General features: G+C 38.8%; 1 protein-coding gene across 10 annotated transcripts in view; it reads left to right on the top strand.

Moving 5' to 3' along the window:
• Nucleotides 1-22,113, top strand: part of usp45 (ubiquitin specific peptidase 45) — a 132,273-nt gene that overhangs the window by 49,891 nt on the left and 60,269 nt on the right. For all 10 annotated transcript variants that reach the window (XR_007262177.1, XM_048597507.1, XM_048597506.1 and 7 more), the window contains exon 8: nt 6,587-6,717. Coding sequence is in view for 9 of the 10 variants with exons in the window: in XM_048597507.1 (XP_048453464.1) it covers nt 6,587-6,717 (131 nt within the window). In the remaining variant the exon portion in view is untranslated. The remainder of the gene's footprint in view (nt 1-6,586; nt 6,718-22,113) is intronic.

The raw sequence follows: 22,113 nt of genomic DNA on the forward strand, positions 1-22,113 counted from the left end.
CCTGCTGTGTTCATCCAGCTCTACACCGTGTTATCTCAGATTCTCCAGCATCTGCAGTTCCTACTATCTCTGAATTATATTCAGTTTTTTTTGTGCAAGCATTGATGGAATTTTGAAAATAAATTCTGAAATGCTTATTATTGTTACTGTATGCTTTTGTTTTGCTTTCAGTATTAAATGACGCAAATCTTTAGTTTTCTTAATTGTTCTCCACTTTCATTTTGTCCCTGCATTGCAACAACTCACGATGACTGATGCGTTCCAAGATGTGGATCTCAAATCAATCAGTGACCTTCAGTCATTGGAACCAATGCAACAATATTTACATGATGCCAATGAAAAATGCTTAAAATGCCAGCTGCCTTGATACAAAAAGCTATTCAGGAGAAAAATGAGAAGAACAATCTCATTACAATCAAATGCAATGAAATTCCTCTAGATCCTTAGCTATCAACATTTTTCTGCATGTCTAGGACTTGACGTTATTCAATGCTACTTATTGTAGCAAGAAAGCAAAATCATGTTTCTGGATTCAGGAAAGCAGAGACAGGTTAACAATGTACAACATTGTCAGTGGCACCACCCAATATCAACTGACAATAGTTTACAAAAGCAAAATCCCAGGAATACTAGAAATATTAAATATAAAGAGAAAATGCTGGCAACAGTTAGCAAGTCAGGCAGAATCTGTGGTGACCCAAGCAGAGTTAACTTTTCAGGTTGGTGATCTGCCATTGGAACTGGGAAAAGTTAGAAATGTAATAGTGGAGGGGGTGAACAAAAGGGAAGGTATGTGATAGGGTCAACAGGAGGAAAGATTAAATGAATGAGTCGGTAGCACAAAACCAAACAAAGTGGTAAAAGAACAAGTAAAGAAAGAAAAGATATATCAAGAGGAGATATGAACAGTTGTTATGTGGAAGCAGGAAAAGGAGAAAAATGAGTCTAAAGCTAAACCCTTTTAAAAATGGCAAACTGAATGGGAAACACAGGAACAGAAGTAGGCCTTTTTACCCCTCAACTCTGAAAACAAAAAATGTTGGCAATCACAGCAGATCAGGCAGCATCCATAGAGAGAAAGCAAGCTAATGTTTCAAGTCTAGATGAGCTCTCCAGATTCCAGCATCTGCAGTAATTTGTTCCTAACCCCTTAAGTCTGCTCTGCCATTCTGTGAGATCATTGGCTGATCTGTGGCCTAATGCCATATACCTGCCTTTGGCCATACCACTTAGTACCTTTACGTAACAAAAAAAAATCTATCTCAGGTTTAAAATTACCAACTGATCTAGATAATTGTCTATTCTCCTTCAAACCGTACACCTCGTTTTTTCCTTCTCTGATTGATAGCAATAATTAAGGGGAGACCATGGCCTAATGGGTACTGTAGCTAAACCGTTAATCCAGAGACCCACATAATGTTCTCAGTACCTCGAGACAAATCCCACCATGACAAACGGCGGAATTTGATTTCAATAAAAGTCTGGAATTAAGAGTCTAACGATGACAATGGAACCATTGTTGATTGTCAGAAAAGTCCATCCAGTTCACTAATATCCTTTAGGGAAAGAAACTGCTGTCCTTACCCTGGCCTACATGTAACTCCAGACCCATAGCAATGTAGTTGACTCTTAACTGAACTCTGGGCAGTTAGGAATGGGCAATGAATGCTGGCCTAGCCAGCAACATGTACCTTTCATAATATGAATCTAAAAGGTAATTTTTTTTTTCTTTATTCATTCATGGGATAAGGGCATTGCCGGCTAGGCAGCATTTATTGCCTATCCCTAATTGCCCAGAAGGAGGTTAAGAGTCAACTGCATTGAACCATAGAATCCCTACAGTGTGGAAACAGGCCCTTCGGCCCAACAAGTCCACACGAAACCTCAGAGCATTCCACCCAGACCCATCCCCCTAATCTACACCTCCCTGAACACTACGGGCAATTTAGCATGGCCAATCCACCTAACCTGCACATCTTTAGACTGTGGGAGGAAACCGGAGCACCTGGGGGAAACCCACGCAGACACGGGGAGAATGTGCAAACTCTACACACAGTCGCGCGAGGCTGGAATCGAACCTGGGTCCCTGGCGCTGTGAGTCAGCAGTGCTAACCACTGTGCCACCGTGCTGCAGTGCTGTGGGTTTGGAGTCACATGTAGTCCAGACCAGGTAAGGATGGTAGTTTCCTTCCTTAAGGGACATTAGTGAACCAGATGGATTTTTCCAACAATCGACAATAGATTCACAGTCATCATTAGATTCGTAATTCCAGATATTTATTGAATTCAAATTCCACCATCTGCTGTGGTGGGATTTGAACCCAGGTCTCCAGAACATTATCTGGGTCTCTGGATTAACAGTCCAGCGACAATACCACTAGGCAATCACCTCCCCTAGTGCAAGAAACTAGAGACACATTATAAAACCTTTTATTGATATGTAAAAAGAAAGATGAGTAAAACTAAATTGAATTGAATTAGCTTTATTGTCACATGCATTCAAATGAGTAGAGTGAAATATTTAAAGTCTCCGCATTACAGCACTATCTTAGGTATAAAGGTACCTAGATACAGATACTTAAGATCAAATTAGGAGTAAATGTGGGAGCCTTAGAGACAGTTAAGTGCCTTTAGGAGACATTAAACAAATACTTTGTAATTGCCTTACTCAGTAGCAAATATAAAACACTTTCTGAAAGTAGTGGAGAGCAAGGGTTTAATGAAAATGAGAAATGTAAAGAAAATAGTGTTAATAAAGAAATTATTGACAAATTCCATCAGGACCTATGACCACATCTTGGGATATTAAAGGAGATTGCTAACTAGATACTAGATAGTCCATTATTTCTGATCTTCCAGAATTTCCTAGATTCTACAGTACAGGGACTACAGTACAATTGGCCTGACAGCAATGAAATGGAAATGCTAAAAGCTATTGTCAGGGATATTGGAGTAATGCATTTGAAAAATCATAATACCGTTAGATAGAGACAGGATGGATTTATGAAAGAAAAATCATGTTTAATAATAAATCTTAAAGTTTTCGAGACCATAGCCAATAGAACAGATAAGCAGCACCAGTAGATCTAGAATTGTTTGGATTTTCAAAAAACACTCAGCAATTTTTCTTTCAATTTACTCATTGGCTGAGCCAGCATGTATTGCCTGTCCTTAGTTGCCCTTGAGAAGGTAGTGGTGAGCAGCCTCCTTGAAAATGTGATGATACTTTAGCTATAAGACGTATATTTTGTCCGAGTTTTTTTTTAAAGAAAAGTTCTGACCGAGCTAATGAGCACTCTGCTCAAAGCTAATAGAATAAACAGCTTATGTGAACTAAGTTGGAACAATAGAAGCAGCCTGAATGGATGGGGTCAAACTCCCACAGAACCAGGATTTTTAGTTTTAGCTTTCTGCAGTTACTAGAGTCTTGAAGCTTGATGTGGAAGTTCTTATTCCTTTTTCTGATACTGCTAAAAGCTGGGGTTCTCTTTCTGCTGATTGTCTTGCATGTGAGACAATCTATTTTACTGAATTTGCCTTGCCAAAGGTGCATCTATTGGATGTTACTTTATTGAAACAGTTAATTAATAGTAATTAATATATCTATTAGATGGATTTGTAGTTAAGCCAATTCTTTTATTTTTATTTTGTCTGTATTTTAACTGTAATGTAAAAATAAAGTGTGTTTCACCTAACAATCAAGTAGTTTGGCAAATCAAATTGCATCAGGAATGCAATTCCCTTACACTTACCTTTTAAAATAAGAAAAAATAGGGTCTAGGCTATCTTCGTAATATCTTTTGAGGGGGTCTGGTCTAGGCAATAACAACCACAGTGGTCCATGTGTTGTCGGTGGACCCACAGTGCCACTGCGGAGGGAATTCTAGGATATTGTTGCAACAACATTCAAGGAGCAGTGCTGTATTTTCAATTCATGGTGGTGAGTGGCTTAGAAGGGAACTTGCACTTGGTGGTGTTTCCATGTATCTGCTGCCTTCTAGATGGAAGTGGTCTTGGGTTAGGATGGTGCTGTCTAAGGATCTTTGGCAAATTTCTGCAGTACATCTTGTAGATGGTACACACTTATCTTATTAAAATCAGTCTACCCCCAGTTGAGAAATTTGATTTCACATCATCCTTGCTTTGTTTGTACACCACTTTTAACCTATGCCTTCTTTTTTCTTCTACACGTGGGAATAGCTTCTCCCTATCTACTTTGTCCAGCCTGTTCACACGTTTGAAATCCTCTAACGAATCTCCTCTCAGCTTTCTTCCCTCTAAGGAGAACAGTCCCAACTTCTTCAGTCTATGAACTGAAGTTTCTAATTCCTGGAACCATTCTTTTAAGTCACTGTGCATTCTTTCCACTGCATTCACATCTTTCCTTCAATGTGGCATCTGCAGGTGTACATGGTACTCCAGCTGAAGTCTATCAAGTATCTTGTACAAGTTCAACATTACCTCCTTGCTCTTGTGCTCAATGTCCGTATTAATAAAGGCAAGAAAATTCTTCTTTATTAACTGCTCTCTTCCTTTGCTCCTGCACACGCCTTAGAATTGTATCCCATATTTTGTATTCACTGTTCTTCCAGCCAAACTGCATCACCTCACAGTCTCTACATTGAACCTCATCTGCCACTCCAACTTGTCAATCTCCTTTTGGAACCCCACATTGTTTTCTTCACAGTTTGCTATTCTTCCAAGTATAGTTTCATGTGAAAATTTGAAATTATCCCTTGCACACCAAGATCCAGATCATTCATACATTTCAAGAAAAAAAAGGGTCCCAATACTGACCCTTGGGGAAGCCCTTTACAAACCTTCCTTCAGCCTGAAAAATATTCATTGATCGTTACTCTATTTCTTGTCAGTCAGCTAAATTTGTGTCCACTTTTGCTTCTGCTACTGATAATGTGTTGTATCCATGTTGCTAATTATGTAGCCAAGTTGTTCTCAGTTAGAGGTTCAAGAGGGAATTAAACTATAATGGCTGAAAATGAAGAATGCTCAGCACTACAAGAATAATGGTGAGGGCGTTGTACTGGGTGAATTGCAGTTTTGAAGAACCGGTGAAGCTATGACAGGGGGAATGACAACCATCTGTGTGGCAGAAGTTCTGTGCTTCTGTAAATTACGATCTGAAGTATATCTTCATACATCCTTTCAGAGGTGGACCTTATTGATTGGATCTGACTGTCCTAGAAAGATTTTCCTTAACATAGAGTAACAAATGAATTGCCTAGTTCTTTGCTTAAACTAAAGGGTTAAAACCAGCCTGATATTACCCACCTTACAAGAGCTTCTAGAGCCTTAGCACAAGCCTTCCCCCCTTTATCAACTTAGCTTCCCATTCCCCATAATTAGTACCACCACTTGCTGGAGACACCTCATCTCCCACTCTTAGACTAACTTTCAGGGCTTTGTTATTTGTGTTTGAATGTTGTCGGTTGTTTATCCTTAGAATTGCTCATCAAGCTTGCTAATAAGCTGTTTATAATGACTGGCTAGTCCGACTATGCTCATTTCTTATGCTCCCTATCTTGGATGTAAATTTGAAATTTAAATTAATTAATTAGGACTTGTATCCAATTTATCTTTTCATTGGTTATCATTCATAAGCCTCAAAGCTGAAATGCCATCTGGAGATGTTTTAGTTTTGTGTAACAGTGAAAAGCAGCTTGTAACTTTTGGCAGTTTTTTTTGCTTTGAAATGTCTTTCACTGTTGTAAAACCTGCTGATACATGAAATCTAGCTCTTTAAGTTTAATAGAATTACAGCAAGCTGTACGGCAGTAATCTGTATTCTTACATTATATGCTAAGAGGGTATTTCCCCTGGGTATAGAACTAGAGGTCACAATCTTGGAATTGAGCTTGGCTATCTCAGACAGCAATTAGGAAATAATCCTTGACTGAGGATCTTGGAATCTTCTACCCAGAGAGCTGTGAATGCTTAGTTATTGGATATTTTTAAATTTCGTTTCCGGGTTCTGGTGCAGTCCTGATGCAGCTCAAATCACTGAGAGCTGAGCCCCAGTCAGCCTTCAACTTTCTGCCAGCGCCGTAGCAAACAAATTCAAGGCATAACGGTAAAGGCCCTTGGTATTTCTACTGCCGGTCCATCAGTTTCTCACCCAAATGCACGCATTCTTTTAATTAATCCCATGATAGACTAATTGCACCTGAACAAATACATGAATGGGAAGGGAATAGAGGGGTATGGAATGGAAGGGTAAAATGTGGTGGCGCAGGCTTGGAGGGCCACTGTTCCTGTGCTGTATTGTTCTTTATTCTTTGTTCTTGGATACTGAAGGAATTAGAAGTGTGGGAACATGTAACTGAGCTGGAAGATTAACCTGATTACATTGAATGGCAGAACTTTTTCAAAGGGCTGAATGGCTAATTCTTAATACTTAGGTTCCCCCTCCCCCATGCGCAAACGCACACACACGTACACAGTCAAATATAACCAGAGAATTATGTTTTATGTTACTCATTAACTGTTTGTAACATACAATGCAAGTAAAAGTGAAAGTAGTACTATAATATTCATGAATGGTTCTTCTCCCCTTTTCCTTCATGCACAGGATCCGTTGATGATAACACTTCCTAGCCCTGGATCATTGACATCAGCCGTTTATTTATTCCTGCACAGTATGAAAGAAGCAGGAAATGGGCCATTGGTTCCGAGAGTACTTTTCAGTCAGTTATGTCAAAAGTAAGTCTATTGTATTAAATCGATATACATGCTTTCTAAAGGTCATCATAGTCAATTAATTACTTTCAAGTGTAGTCACAATTACATAAGCAATTGTAACAGTCAATTTCAGCATTATAAGATTCCACAAACAAAATATTTCAGCTATGTTACAAGATAATTTATTTTTGTTTATGATTGAAGGAGTTTCGTTTCTATGATACTGAGAGAAATGGTTTTCAAGCATAACCACGAAGTAACAGATTTCAACTTGTACACAAGGGCTCAGTTTTAACCTGACATCAGAAGGATGACATTCTGGACTTGATAAACACTGAGGATGTTGGATAAAGCAATAACTAAGGCCTGACTTTTGCTAAATATCTGTGCTCCAGTAGTAAGCGGATCTATAGTTAGTTTGGTCCTATGCAAATACTAGAACAATTTCTGCCTGACAAATCTTTCTCTCAATTATAGTGAGGGGTTGGTGTAGAGAACCTAAGCAACGCGTTCTGACCGCTAAAAGCAGGATAGATCCAATCCGGCCAGTTACTGATCATCAAACTACTCTCAGTCATTAGCAAAGTGATGGAATTATTGTCATTCGTACTATTCAGCAACACTTACTCAATTTTAGCCTGCACAGTTTGGATTCAGCCATTGCCTTTAACTGTTTCTTGATATCATGTGGAGCAAATCAAATTGGTTGAAGACTGGCATGTGGTGCTGGGGACCACTCGAGGTAGCCGAGATGGGGGAAAGATCTTAGGAAGGATGTTCTGGTTTTGGAGGGAGTGCAGTGAAGATTTACCAGTCTGAGTCCTTGAATGACAGGACTGACATCTGAAGAGTGACTGGATCAGTTCAGACTATATTTACCGGAGTTCAAAAGAATGAGGTGGTATCTCACAGAAACTTACAAAATTCTGACTGGACTGGACAGAGTAAGTGCAGGAAAGATGCACATGATGACTAAGCAGTCCAGAACCAGGGGAAGCAGTCTAAGACTGTGGTAGGCCATTTAGGACTGAGATTTTTACAGATAGAGAATGGAGAGCCTTGGAATTCTTACCATGGAAAGTAGTTAAGGCCATAACATTGCATAATTTCAAAAAGGAGATAGATCGAGTTTTCATGCCTAAAGAGATCAAAGGGTGTGGGGAGAAAGCGGAAGCAGAATACTGAGAAATCACATTGAACAGTTTGAATGGAGCAGACTTGAAGGGCTGAATGGCCTACCGTACTCCTATTTTCTATCTTTCTACAAAACGTGTAACTACAGGTTATCTCTGAATCCACTCTGAAATTAAACTTCCAATATGGAATGGACCACAGAAAAAGATAGGACTCCTGAATCTCTAATTTCCTTCAACTCTTCACCTTTCGTGTTAAATTGGTTTTAGTCAATTTATGTAAGATAAAACCTTGTAAGGACAATCACTTGAAGTATAATATATAACTGCCATTCTTTACTTTTCCATTTCAGAAAACTCCGAACCTGACATTAGTAAATTTCTCTGTTATCAACAGTATGTCTCTATCTTCTACATTGGTAGAAGCTTCAAGTATTAATTGGTTCGTGTTTATAAGTCCATGTTGCATCTTTGCGTGTCGTTTTTTTTATTTATTGCTTTGTGCACAAAGCTGAGAGGTTTTTCTTGCACATGATCATCACCATTATAGGGGTGAGTGATTGTGGATCACATCATCCACAATTATCAGTAGTCGCTTGCTAGCAAATATGATGGTTCACTTAGTAAATTCTGTACCACTGGTCATGGGTTCTGTGGATCTTTGTCTGGCTGATGAGCTTGGCCCTAGAGCTGCATCTTCGACCACACATTTGGCAGGTGACTCTGAGAGGCAGAATTGGTCCTTGAGATCGCTGGCATTCCTTTGTCCGGATCCTGTTCTGTTTACCTCCTTGCCAAAAGGTGGCCCAAAGAATTGGTTGGTTTCTGCTGAACAAGGATCTCCCATACATAGATGTCGGTATTGCATTGTTTGGGAGAAGCCTTCAGACAGTCATTGAACCTTCCTTTGTCCTCCTCTTGTTCAAGAGATTCTTTGAGCTGGGCAAAGAAGATTTTCTTTGGCAGCCAAACTCAGGCATCCTAAGCACGTGGCAAGCCCAGTGGAATTGGTTTGACATGATCATGACCTCAATGCTGGTGCTATTGGCTCCTTAAAGAACATCTGTCCTCCCACCTGATGAGGTGAATTCATCTCAAATTGCATTGATGGTATTTGTTAAGGGCCTCGAGGTGGTGTCTATATGTAGTTCAAGCTTCAGAGCCATGTAGAAGAGTCAGTAGGATCACTGCCTTACACACAAGGATCTTGGTATTAGTATGGATGCCATCGAAGGCTCTCATCTTTAGGTGTCTGAAGGCAGAACTTGCAGACAGAATGTGGTGTTGGATCTTCGCATCTATGTCAGCCTGAGATGAGGTGGTTCCACAGGTTGGAGGAATGTTCCACATTTAGGAGGATTTCTTCTTTAATCTTAATGGAAGGATGGGTTGGAACTTGCCCTAGGATGGGTTGGTAAAGCACTTGAGTCTTCTTGAGCTTAACGTTGAGACCAATTCTTCAGTAAGCTTAGATACCTTGTGCAGGACATATTTTAATGTGGGAATGCTGTTGCACATCAACAGACATACAGCCTTTAACAGAATGTAGGCCCAGTCTTTCTGTTGTTCATCATCTTGCTGCAGTGGAAAGATTTCATTGTTCCATTGGTACCAATAGCAAGTTCACCAGAAGTTCTTAATTCCTTGTAGGGCCACCCATGGTGGTAAGGTCAGACGGGAGGAACCAGAAAGAGCTCAATCCAAAACAAGCCCTCAACAGTGATTCAAGTGAAAGATAGTCATGTGATATCATGATACTTATGGTTGTGATGTGGATAAAGGTTGCAGGAGATCGCTAGTAATCAAAGTTTCCTTGCCACTGGAATATTTACAATATCCCTACCCTCAATGATTGGGGAGTCCAACACATCAGTGCGAACAATAGAGCTGAAGCGTTTGCAACAGTCTTCAGCCAGTGGTGCTGTGCGGATGATCCATCTTGTCACCTTGCAGAGATCCTCAACATCACAATGTCAGTCTTCAGCCAATTTGATTCACTCCACATGATTTCAAGAAATAACTGGAGGCATTAGATACTGCAAAGGCTATGTGGCCTCACAGCATTCTGGAAGTAATCCTGAAGATGTTCTGTGGAACTTGCCAGCCCCTAGCCAAGCTGTTACAGTACTGCTGAACACTGGTATCTACCTGAAAATGTGAAAAACTGTCCAGGGTGTGTCTTGTGCACAGAAGGCAGTACAAATCCAACCCAGCCAATTATTGCCCTATCAGTTTGCTCTTGAACATCGATAAAGTGATGGAAGGAGTTAACAACAGTGCTATCAAGCCGCACCTGTTTGGCAATAACCTGCTCAATGACATTTAATTTGGATTCCACCAGGGCCACTCACTTCCTGACCTAATTCCAGTTTAAATTCAAACATGGACAATATGAATTCCAAAGCTGAGATTCACTGTCCTTGAAATCAAGGCTGCATTTGACTGAGTGTACCATCAAGGAGCCTTAAAAATACTGGAATCAATGGGAAGACTCTCCGCTGTTCAGTATCATGTTTGGCATAAAGAAAGTTGGTTGTTGTTGTTGAAGGTCAATCATCTCAGCTCTAGGACATCAACTCTCTCTCCGTTATGCCAGCATCCTCAGATATTGAAGCACTGTAAGTAAACATAGAAAAACTTGGACTATATTCAGGTTTGGGCTAATAAGTAGCAATTAACATTCATGTCACACAAGTGAGGCAATGACCATCTCCAAGTAGAAGCAATTAACCATCGGCCTTGACATTCAATGGCATTACCAGCACTGAATTCCCCACCTATGCCAAATGGATTGCAGTGTTTAAGAAGGTAGCTCACCATCACGTTCTCAAGGGCAACTAGAGATTGGCAATTAATGCTGGCCCAGTCAATTACGCTCAAACATCACAAGTGAACAAAAACATTTTTTTAAAAAGCTTTATTCAATCTGAAGGTCAGGGCTGTGGTTTTCGAGAGACAAACTGACAATATCAGTTCAGTATTTTGAAAAGAAATGAACAGATGTTATTGCTTTCTTTGGCCTGTAGAAAGGTTCCAAAAACTGTTTCCTAATCATTCCGTTCAGAGGTGATATTAACACCCATGTCTCCTGGCTCATGGATAGGGATAGTATCACTGTACCACAGGATCCCCTAGAGACATAATCTACCTTAGAGCTCCAGGAAACCTTTGAGGATGTGCTGGCATACGAGGGTCAAATATTCTTGAGTGTAAGTCATTGCTTTTTGAAGCACAGCCTCTCTAAAACTTCTTCTAGTTGACCCTACTGTCTAATCCTCTACAAACGTACTTTCTTGTCCACAAAGTTCAGAATTCCTTTACTCCATCTTCTCCAAGAGCACTCCATGTCATCTAGTAGATATCTACAGCTCAAAAGAGGCAATTTAGCCATCATATCTTTGCCAAGCTTGCACTGAGGACACATTCCTTGACTGTTGAGCTGAAACATCTCCCCAAAAGTCTCTAATTAATTTATGTAAGTAAAGCCAACTTCAGTAATTCACTCTTATCACTATATTGTGTTGATGTGACAATGACAGTATAGGGTAATTGTCACTGAACTCGTAATCCAGTGGCCCAGGCTATTACCCTGAAACTCAGGTTCAAATCCCACCATAGCAGCTAGAGAAATACTAATCAAATTATTAAATCTAGAATTGAGAACTTGTCTGATTAATGTAACCATGAAACTATCATCGATTGTCCTAAAAATCCATCTGATTCATGCCTCATGTACTTTAGGGTCAGAAATTTGCCATTCCCGAATTAGAATGGGTGGCATGTTTATTCATTTGGTGCAAATACAATGGGCTGAACGTTTCTATGTTTCTGTTATCATCTTGCACATTGCCATTTGATACCATACTACCTCCTGTGCCAGTCTGAAGACATATTATTGACTTTTGTTCCATGAGTCAACAGCATTTAGTAAATTTGAAAACCATGAATCAACTCATGATATTTTGTGACTGCTGTTGCCGAAATTTAACATCAGCATTTATGAAATTTCAAAATGTATGTTCAGATATTTGGTTACCCAGATACTCAGTTAAATACTTTGGCTCTGTTCCCACGTAAAGAACTCCCTGCATATTAGCAGAGTGCTGAGGTGGCATATGGACACAGATTGAACAGAGCTTGCCTGCCCCACAGGACTGCATGCTTCTTGGGGCAGAAAATCTCCATAGTGGCAAGCTGTAGGTATGTTAATTGTTGCATATTGTTATTCGCTGTCAGTGAATCACCTGTAGAGACAACTGGGAAAGTAAAATAAAAAAGGAGTCAATAGAGTAAGAAGTTGAGTGCTTCATTCATGAGAAAGTCAGAGAGATCTTTTCTTTCCTGATGGATTTATAATTTTCAGCATAGCTAATTTAGTAAGGATTTCACTATCAGATTGATAAGTTTCATGCAAGATGAAATACAACTGAAAGTTTTAAACAGTCAGTTTGCAAAACACAATAACTTAGAATTATAGAGGGCCTTTAACATAGAAAACCATCCAAAGGCACTTGAAGGAAACAAACTCAGACAAAAAAATGACATTGAGTCAAATACAGAAATGTTAGCACATTTGATCCATTGTGTTATTTCGACATCTAAGTCTCTTACTCCTAATGTCCTTTTCTCTGTGTACTCCCGGTATGCTTTTATTCTTTTTTTAATGTTTTCTTCAAATGCTAAACTGCTTCTGAAATCCTCTGATGTAGTATGGCTTTGAAAAACTACTTGTATTGATTTGTTCCATGTACTTACAATTCTGAGTTTGTTGAGCAAGTAATATATAGAAAAAAACAATTGAGAAGCAAAATTTATTATCTGTACATTTCCTACATTTTGCAGTATTGTTAGTTTTGAATTAGATTTAAGTACACAGTTAACAAATTGCAGTGATTAGTGATAGCTTAATATTAAGATAACATTGGTGACTGCTTCTTTCAAACATTTTTCATCTTCTGGTAATCTCTCAAATAGTAGACTGTTGATTTTAAAACTAGAATAGCAGTATGCAGTTTTTAGTGTAAGAACAGAAATATCAACAAAATTGTGCTGCTGTCAGTCAAAAAAGTGCAACGGAAATAGTCAAGCAGTTGTGACTAGTTTCTTTGTGTATATTTTCTTCATCAATTAATGTCATTTCTTCCTTCTGTGCAGCAAGGACATCTGCTGCCTGAGGATCTGAGAGTGTAGCAGTGAAAGTAACTAGTGTTTGACATCAGCTGAGTGGATGACATCCCAAGCTAATAATCTTCCCTAATTGCTCAGCGGTGTCTTCCACTAGGGACTTTCGCCCTTAGGAGGAAAACTACAGTTGAACACAGTAGTCCTTTCTGGTCACATGACTTGCAAGCATGTGACATTTATAACAATAACAGCCTAAATAAAGAAGTATTTCAACCTAATAACATATTATCCCTTGGATATAGTACAAGTTATTTGTTATAAATTACATATGTAATGTAACTTACAACATTCACAAATGACATCATTCTGACTTACCAAAATGAATGAAATCCAATGTTACAATATTACTATATAGAAAATGTCTGTGTGTGTCATGATACCATATCATTTTTATCAAATTGTCACCATGACAATGCACTTATTCACTTCTAAAAGACTGGCAGTAGTCAACAAGATCCAACACTCAACTTTTTAATTTTAAAAACTAACATATTTGTCTTGCAGTTAAAGACCAATACGAAATAAGCTCTATTTTTATCCTAGATAACAAGGTGTAGAGCTGGATGAACACAGCAGGCCAAGCAGCATCAGAGGAGGAGGAAAGCTGACGTTTCGGACCTAGACCCTTCAGAAAATCTGAAGGAGGGTCTAAGCCCGAAATGTCCGCTTTCCTGCTCCTCTGACGCTGCTTGGCCTGCTGTGTTCATCCAGCTGTACACCTTGTTATCTCAGATTCTCCAGCATCTGCAGTTCCTACTATCTCTATTTTTATCCTTGTATTTCTCCTGAATTCTGTTGAGGTGTATACAGCATACACAGTTGGCTAATGATATTCAGCTTTAATATTGCTGAAGAGCGTGTTGCCAAAGTTTTTCCTGTTGTATTCATCAGGACAAACACAATGTTAAATTTTAAATGATCACAACAATTTATGCTACAGGAGAAGAGTGTGTTGATTGAACAACATATTAAGCTGCTTCATGCATCCACTAGTAGTGGTCACACAAATAGTATTTTTGCCCAACAAGATGTTGCCATCAGTCCGAAAAGATGTTCTGCCTGCTACAGAATTGAGCAATGTTGTATAGAATTTCATACAACTATACAAATTTGGAGTAGAACTAGGCCACTCAGCCCTCGATTCTGCTCTTTCATTGAATATGTTTGTGGCTTATTTGACTTCTCCGCATAGTCACCTAGCCCCAGTAGCCTTTCACCCTCTTGCTTGTTAAAAATTTATAGGAATATTCAAACGCTGTCCTTCTACATACAGCCTTTTGTTGAAGAGAGTTCTAAAGGGTCACAACCCTATCAGGGGAGAAAGAATTCCTTATCTCTGTCTTAAATGGAGAACCCCTTATTTTAAAACGGAGATCCCAAGGTCTAGATTCTGCCACAAGAAGAAATATTCTTTCCACACACATTCTGTCAAGGCCCCTCAGAATCTTAAATATTTCGATCAGGTTGCCTGTTCCTCTTCTGAACTCCAGCAGATATAAGCCTAGTCTGTGCAACCTTTCCTCTCAAAACGACCTTCTCATTCCCTGTATTGGTCTTGTAAATCTTCTTCCAACTATTTCCAGTGCATTTAGATTCTTCTGTGATTGGGAAATATTTGATAAACAAACCTGAATGCATTAATAGATACAGTAACAACTAAATAAAGATCCCCAGCAACCTCATAGTGTGCTAATTTACACTTGTCAGAAGTGACATGTTCATATGCATGGACACAGTTATACTTTATTCAACAAGGTGTAATGTTTTCCAGAGTTTTTCAGCAAGGCTAAAAGCTTAAAAAGAAAAGTTTTTGTCCGTTCAGTCATTTCAAATTGATTACAGACTGCGAGATTTCAACAGCATACTGCTAAAGAGAAGTGTAGAATCACTGACAACAACTTGTGCATTTCCATGTTTAATTATGCATATGTAGATGCCAGAAGTTAGTGCTAATTTCACAGGAATAATAATGGAAAATCCTGACAGATTTGCTCTCATTAGCACAGCAAAATCCAAACCAGTATTATTTTGTAGTCTCCCAGGTTTGGACCTGTGAGTCTGACATCAGTGGTGGTAAGTTGTTGGAGGTCATTCGGAAAGATAGGATTTGCATGTGTTTGGAATCGCAAGGACCGATTAAGGATAGTCAGCATGGCTTTGTGCGAGGGAAATTGTGTCTCACAAAATTGATTGAGTTTTTTGAGGAAGTAACCAAAAAGATTAATGAGGACAGAGTGGTAGACGTTGTTTACATGGACTTTATAGTAAAGCCTTTGACAAGGTTCTGCATGGAAATGAATTAGTAAAGTTAGTAGAAGGTAGTAGTGAAGTGTTGTTTTTCAGACTGAAAGCCTGAGACCAGCAGTGTTCCATAAGGATCAGTACTGGGTCCACTTTTATTTTTCATTTAAATAAATAATTTGGATGAGAATTTAGGATATGTGGTTAATAATTTTGCGAATGACACCAGAATTGTTGGTATCGTGGACAGTGAAGAAGGTAATCTCGGATTACAAAGAGCTCTTGATCAATTGGATCAATGGGCTGAGGAGTGACAGATGGAGTTTAATTTGGACAAATGAGGGTATTGTATTTTAGTAAAACGAACATGGGCAGGACTCATACAATTGATGGTAGGGCCCTCGGTCGTATTGTAGAACAGAGAGACCTAGGGGTTCAGGTACATAATTCTTTGAAATTTGCGTCACAAGTAGACAGGCTGGTTAAGAAGGTGTTTAGCACGCTTGTCTTCATTGCTCAGACCTTTGAGTATAGGAGTTGGGATGACATGTTGTGGTTGTACAGAACGTTGGTGAGGGGCAACATTTTTACACCCAGAATGGTTCATATGCAGAATAAACTGCTGGAGGAAATTGTAGATGCAAGTATAGTTACAACATTTAAAAGACATTTAGATAAGTACATGAATAGGTAAGGTTTGGAGGGATATGGGCCAAACACAGGCAAATGGGACTAGTTCGATTTGGGAACATAGTTGGCTAGTTGAACCAGAGTCTGTTTCCATGCTGTATGACTTCATGACTATGACTAAAGCTATTCTCTGTAGTTTCATGCCATTCAGTGCATTATTCAAAGTGAAAACATATCTGAGTCATGAAAATATGCTTAGCATTCCAAAAATGACAAAATTTTATTGTCATAATACATCATATTTTTAGTTGAATATGGGGCTTTCCAACCGACATCATATTTTTTGAGACTGCACAATTGTACATATATAGGTGAAAGGAACAGACTCATTTGAGCCACATTTTTTTTAATATTAAATACTGTAGTGTAATAGTTTTTATTCATTCATTAAATGTCTGCATTTTAATAAGCTATAAATATTAAGTTATTTCTACATTAACTAATATTGTTGCCCGTGAGTCAGTTTTGTGAAAGTTCTTGTGTTGAATCTGCATTCATTTCCAAAATTCTGAACTCTTAATTCTGCCTATTTGTATCATCTTACAAATGGTTCTAAGGCAACCATTTTTGGTCTTGAAAAGTTCCCAGTCCACCTCACATTACCCTGGAACAGTAAGATGTCGACAACAGGTGAAGGTAGCTGTTTCTTGCTGCTAGAAACTTGAGTGGCATTGTTTGTTTAGAGTATGTTCTCTGGCGCTGAGATTTTTATCTTTCGGCTGCTTGATTCAGATGCTTCTTGTTACTTGCAGTATAAAATTTGCCAGCGATAGGAAGCTAATTTGCATGGTAAAAAGCATAAGCTAAACAAGATGTAAAGCATTTTTTTTATTTTTCCTTAGGACGTGGGTCACAGACAACGCCAGCATTTTTTGCTCATCCCTAATTTGCCTTGAGAAGATGGTAGTAGGCCACCTTCATGCAGTCCATGTGTTATATTCACACCTATAGTGTTGCTGGGAAGGGAATTCTTGGATTTTGATCCTGAGACAATTAAGGAATATAGTTCCAAGTTAGGATGGTGTGTGCCTTGGAGGGAATTGAACACATTTCAGAATACATCTGATGTTCCTGTTCTTTTAGATACATAAGGTCTCAAGTTTGGAAGGTGCTGTTGGTGAATTATTCCTGTGCCATTTATTATAAAGATATGCACTGTTTCCACTGTACCTTGACGATAGAGGCACTGAATGTTGTTATGATTCCAGCTGATGTTACTGGACAAGTCAGATCCCAGACTGAAATCTAGCTTAATTGGATCAGATTTTGATGTTTTTTTGTTGTAATGAGATCATCTTTACTGAAGCACAGACATGCAATGATGCAGTTTGGGGTTAAGCAATAAACCAGAAGGTTATTACACTAAAGAAATCAAGATAAAATAGAATGAGCTATTTAAATGTAACACAAATTTAAAGATTTTAAAACACATGGTAAAATGCAATTCCATTAATCCTAATAATAACAGTACTTTACAGCACTCACACCAGAGAGAATTTCCTTTCCTTTCACATCATTGGGTTTAATTTAACTGTTGCTTCAATTTCCTGACTTAAGAATCAGATATCCTCATACTGGTGCCTTCATACAACTGAGCTGATACTTCTTTTGCTTCAAATAACCCCTTCAGCATTTTAATCTAATGCTTCTGGTTTGAAACTTTTAAACTAAGCTCCTTTTACTCAGGTAGCCTCTTTCTTATAGTTCTCAACTTAATTCCCTTTATCAGGAGGAACTATTTTATGCACCCAGTTTCAGCCAAGACTTCTCCAATAAAATGAAACAAGGAACTGCAGATGCTGGAGATCTGAAACAAGCAAAAACAAAGTGCTAGAGGAACTCAAACAGAAATTGCTGGAAAAGCTCAGCAGGTCAGGCAGCATATGTGGAGAGAAATCAGATTTAACGTTTTGGGTCGAGTGACCCTTCCTCAAAACTACAGGTCTGGCAGCATCTGTGGAGAGAGAAAACTGAGTTTGTGTTTCAAGTTCAATGACCCTTTGTCAGAAAACTGCCCCAAACTGAAACTAAAAATGCATTCATTTCAAGGAATAGGTGTTCACCTAAGCCCCCGTAAAATTCATAAATGCTGTTTGAAAACCTAACACACTATTCTGTTTACTTAAGTTGACTGTAAATATCCTTATGTAAATAAATCCCTATTACACTCCGGTAAGTTTCTTTATAACACTGTTTTAAAAGAAATCACCATGACTATAGAAATATTTAGAACTTCATCATTAAACTCATTTGGACACACCTAAAACCTATATGCTACAAGTTCAAAATTCAAAAACCAAACTAAATGATACTAAAATATATATAAGTTATAGGCTTCACATTACACCTCCCCTTGAAGAAGAATTAAAATGTATCTTAAAGAGGCTAGAGAATTGTAATATAAGGACACTGAAGTTATGTTGGAGCTATTCAGAACCCTATTAAATATCGTGAACAGATCTGTGAACCACCCCTTCAGAAGCAAAAATTGGCCTTGGAGGGAGCACAATGTAAGTAGTTCGTGGGTGAGATTATACAAATTAGGCCAGTTTTTTCCATAATTTAGAAAGTTAAGGGATGATCTGATCAAAGTCTTCAAGTTGCTAACAGGAAAATTCAGAGTAGATAAAGATAAACTATTTCCACTGGTTGGGGATTCTAGAATTAGGGGGCATTATCTGAGAATTAGGGGCAGATTGTTTAGGAAAGATGTTAGGAAACATTTGTAGATGTGAAGGGTGCTGGAGGCTTTGAAAAGCCACAGATGGAGGATGATGCTTGATCAGTTTTTAATTTTAAATCTGAGATAGATGCATTTTTGTTAAATGAAGGAATTATGGGATATTGACCAAAAGCAGGGATATGGAGTTAGGTACAGATCAGCCATGATCTCATTGAATGGCAGTTATAGGCTCGAGCAGCTGAATGGCTACTCCTGTTCCTATGTCCCTATGTATTTTTCATTACATATTTTAAAAATCTAAACACCTCTGCCATGTCACACTGACAGCAGTAATCTTGACATTAAGCAGAGAGGGAGTTACACAGCAACTATATTTTAAGTTAAGTTCATTGGCATCATATTGGATAGCTCTTAATAAAGTGTATGCTGTAACACTTCCTTTTCTAGACACATGAACAATTTTAACATCATATTGTTGGGCAATTTAGTTCCATCAAAATAATTGGAAGTTCTGGTCCTGAAAATTTTCTAAAAAAAATTGAAGGATTGTGGACTATAAACAACAGTTTCTAGTTGTCAGTAACGTAAATCTCAAAATGATGGCGAGCCATCACAAGACTCAGTGTCTTAATCTCCACAGTAGGATATTTTTACTGATGTGCGGTCAGTTTCTTTTGAAAATAACTGACAGGCCATTCAATCAACATCTCATCATCTTGCAGTGTAACAGTCTCCACACCTATGACATCAACAGCCAGTTTGAATGGTCTCTCTTAATTATCACAACTAAGAACAGTTCAGTTGTCAGCATGGCTTTCAGATTTTAAGGCACTTAGATACTTTTATGTCAAATTTCCTTTTCTTAATCAACAAGTCTATTCAAAGAGCAACAACACTGCTGAATTTTGGAGCAAACTTGCAATAGAATCCACTCATGCTTACAATCCAAATTTCACATTTCGTCCTAGGCATGGATCATTCAAAATAGTCTGTACTTTCATGTCTCCAGGTGCTAATTGACCTTGTCCCACAACTAGCCCAAATAATTTTCACCGTTATCATAGGACCCTTAAAGTATGGAAGCAGCTGTTGCTTTGGCAAAAACACTCTCAGCCAGATTTATAATCAAATTGTTACTTTATAGCCAATCAATAAGTTCAGTTAAATGGTATAAATGTTTTTCCCAGGTTTGGCTAAAATAGCCATATTGTTGAAGTGAACAAGAATTACATAGTCTTTCAACAATTTTATTGGCTATTCTTTAAAACGTTGCTGGAGCATTTTTCAATTCAAATGACATGACTTCACACTGATAAAATCCTTCAGGTGTTACAAAAGTCAATAGTTCTTGTGCTGTGTCAGTCAATGGAACTTGCCAATATCCTTTTAACAATCAATTTTTGTGACAAATCATGCTTGTCCAATTCATTCAATGCAGTCCTCCAGCCTTGGAATAGGACATGAGTTCTTGTTGTCACATTTATTTTACAATATCAGTACAGAATCATTCTGATCCATCTGGTTTCAGCCCCTTGTCAATAGTTGAGCTCTAGCTATTATGACTTGGTTCAATGATGTATTGAAAATAGTCTCTTCCTATGCTTGAGCTAATCTGTCTGGATTGAGTCTGCAGGATGCTGTTTTTATTGAAATGGTTCTCCACATTAGTGTCACGAACAGCCAAAATAGTTCTTTGTGGCCTATTCCCACATCTTGATTTATAATTCTGTAATAGCCTTCGTGAATCAACTCGGTAGTTTTCTGGAAGATAAAACATGATGCTGATTAACTTCTGAAGCATTTGTATGTTTTCCAGTCTAATTGTTGGAAGAGCAAATATTGAATTTTCTGATTATTTCTCTAATTGCTCTGATAATTCTGTTCCAGTCTCTCTCTCTTTCAAGGTCGTACAGATCATGTAGAGACACATGGGGTTAGTTTATAGTTGGCGCAGACATGGTGGGCTGAAGGGCCTGTTTCTGTGCTGTACTGTTCTATGTTCTATCATGAGTACACTTTTCTCTTATTATCTCTGTCATAGGAAATTCTGTGCTATTTGTCATGGGTTCTGTGGATCCTTGTGTGGCTGATGAGCCTGATTCTAGAACCGCATCTCCAACCACATATTTGGCAGGTGTTTCTGCAAAATGGAATTGGTCCTTGGCCTCGGGTCTGCTGGCATTCCTTTCTCAGGTTTCTTTTCTGTACTTGGAATTGTGTCCCTTTATAAAGGAGGTTCCTCCATGTCAGTTTCTACTGAGCGAGGGTCTCCCAGACATTGATGTTTACATTGCATTTCTTGTGGTAAGCCTTCAGGGAGTCTTTCAAGCACTTCCTCCTCCCTGTAAAGTGCCTTCCTTGAGCTGGACAAAGATGATTTCCTTTGACAGTTGGAACTCAGACTTCCTAAGAATATGGCCAGCCCAGCAGATTTGGTTTCAGACAATCATGGCCTCGATGCTGGTGCTATCATCTCCTTGAAGGAAGTTGATGCGAGTATACCTGTCCTCCCAGCTGATGCAGAGAATTTGTCTCAACAGTGTTAATAGTACTTCTGCAGGGCCTCGAACTAGTGTCCAGATGCAGTCTGAGTTTTGGAGCTATTTAGAAGAGTCAGAAGGATGATTGACTTGTACACAGGCTCTTGGTATCAATACAGATGTCACAGTCATTGAAGATTCTCATCCTTAAGTGTCCAAAGGCAGGCCTTGTGGATTGTTTGCAGTGTTGGATCTTCACAACAGTGTCAACATTAAATGAGAGTTGGTTCCCAAGGTAGAGGAAATGTTTTATATTTGGAAGGATTTCCTCATTGATCTTAATGGAGAGAGAGACTGGAAATTGCCCTGAAATGGGTTGGTAAAGGACTTGAATCTTCTTGAGGTTGAGGCTGAGACCAGTTTTTTGGTAGCCTACCACAAAGACATTAAGCAAGACTTGATAGTCATCTGCATACTGAAGTTCCAGGTGTGATGGAGATGTCATTTTCTTCTTGGAATTCAACTGTTTCAGTTCCAAGTTTTCCATCCAGGCTGTAAATAATGCCCACACCACTGGGAAGCTTGTTCCTGACAAGATGAAAATTGGTGGCGATGAAAATGGAGGAGAGGATGGGGGCAATGATACATCCCTGCTTGACTCCTGTCTTGATCTTACAGAATTCTGTCATATTTCATCAGTGAGGACTGTTGCCAACATCTTGTTGTGGAGGAGATGGATAATGTTAATGAATTCTTCTGGACATCGGGCCTTTGACTGGATCTTCTATAGTACTTTCTGATTGATGAGCCAAAAGCCTCTACAGCCCATGTCCCTAAGAGTGAAAGGCAATGGCAAAATCACCACTAACAAGAACAGCCAGGGAAACAACTCAGGATAATGCAGCAGTCAATGAGCCAAGGATCTACCTGCTTTTAGGTGGAATGTGCATGACTTGACCATACAAATGCACCATCTGAAGATGGTTGTCGGGGGTGAGGGAGGCTG

Source organism: Rhincodon typus, chromosome 5, assembly GCF_021869965.1.
Source record: "Rhincodon typus isolate 14 chromosome 5, sRhiTyp1.1, whole genome shotgun sequence".
Lineage (NCBI taxonomy): Eukaryota > Metazoa > Chordata > Chondrichthyes > Orectolobiformes > Rhincodontidae > Rhincodon > Rhincodon typus.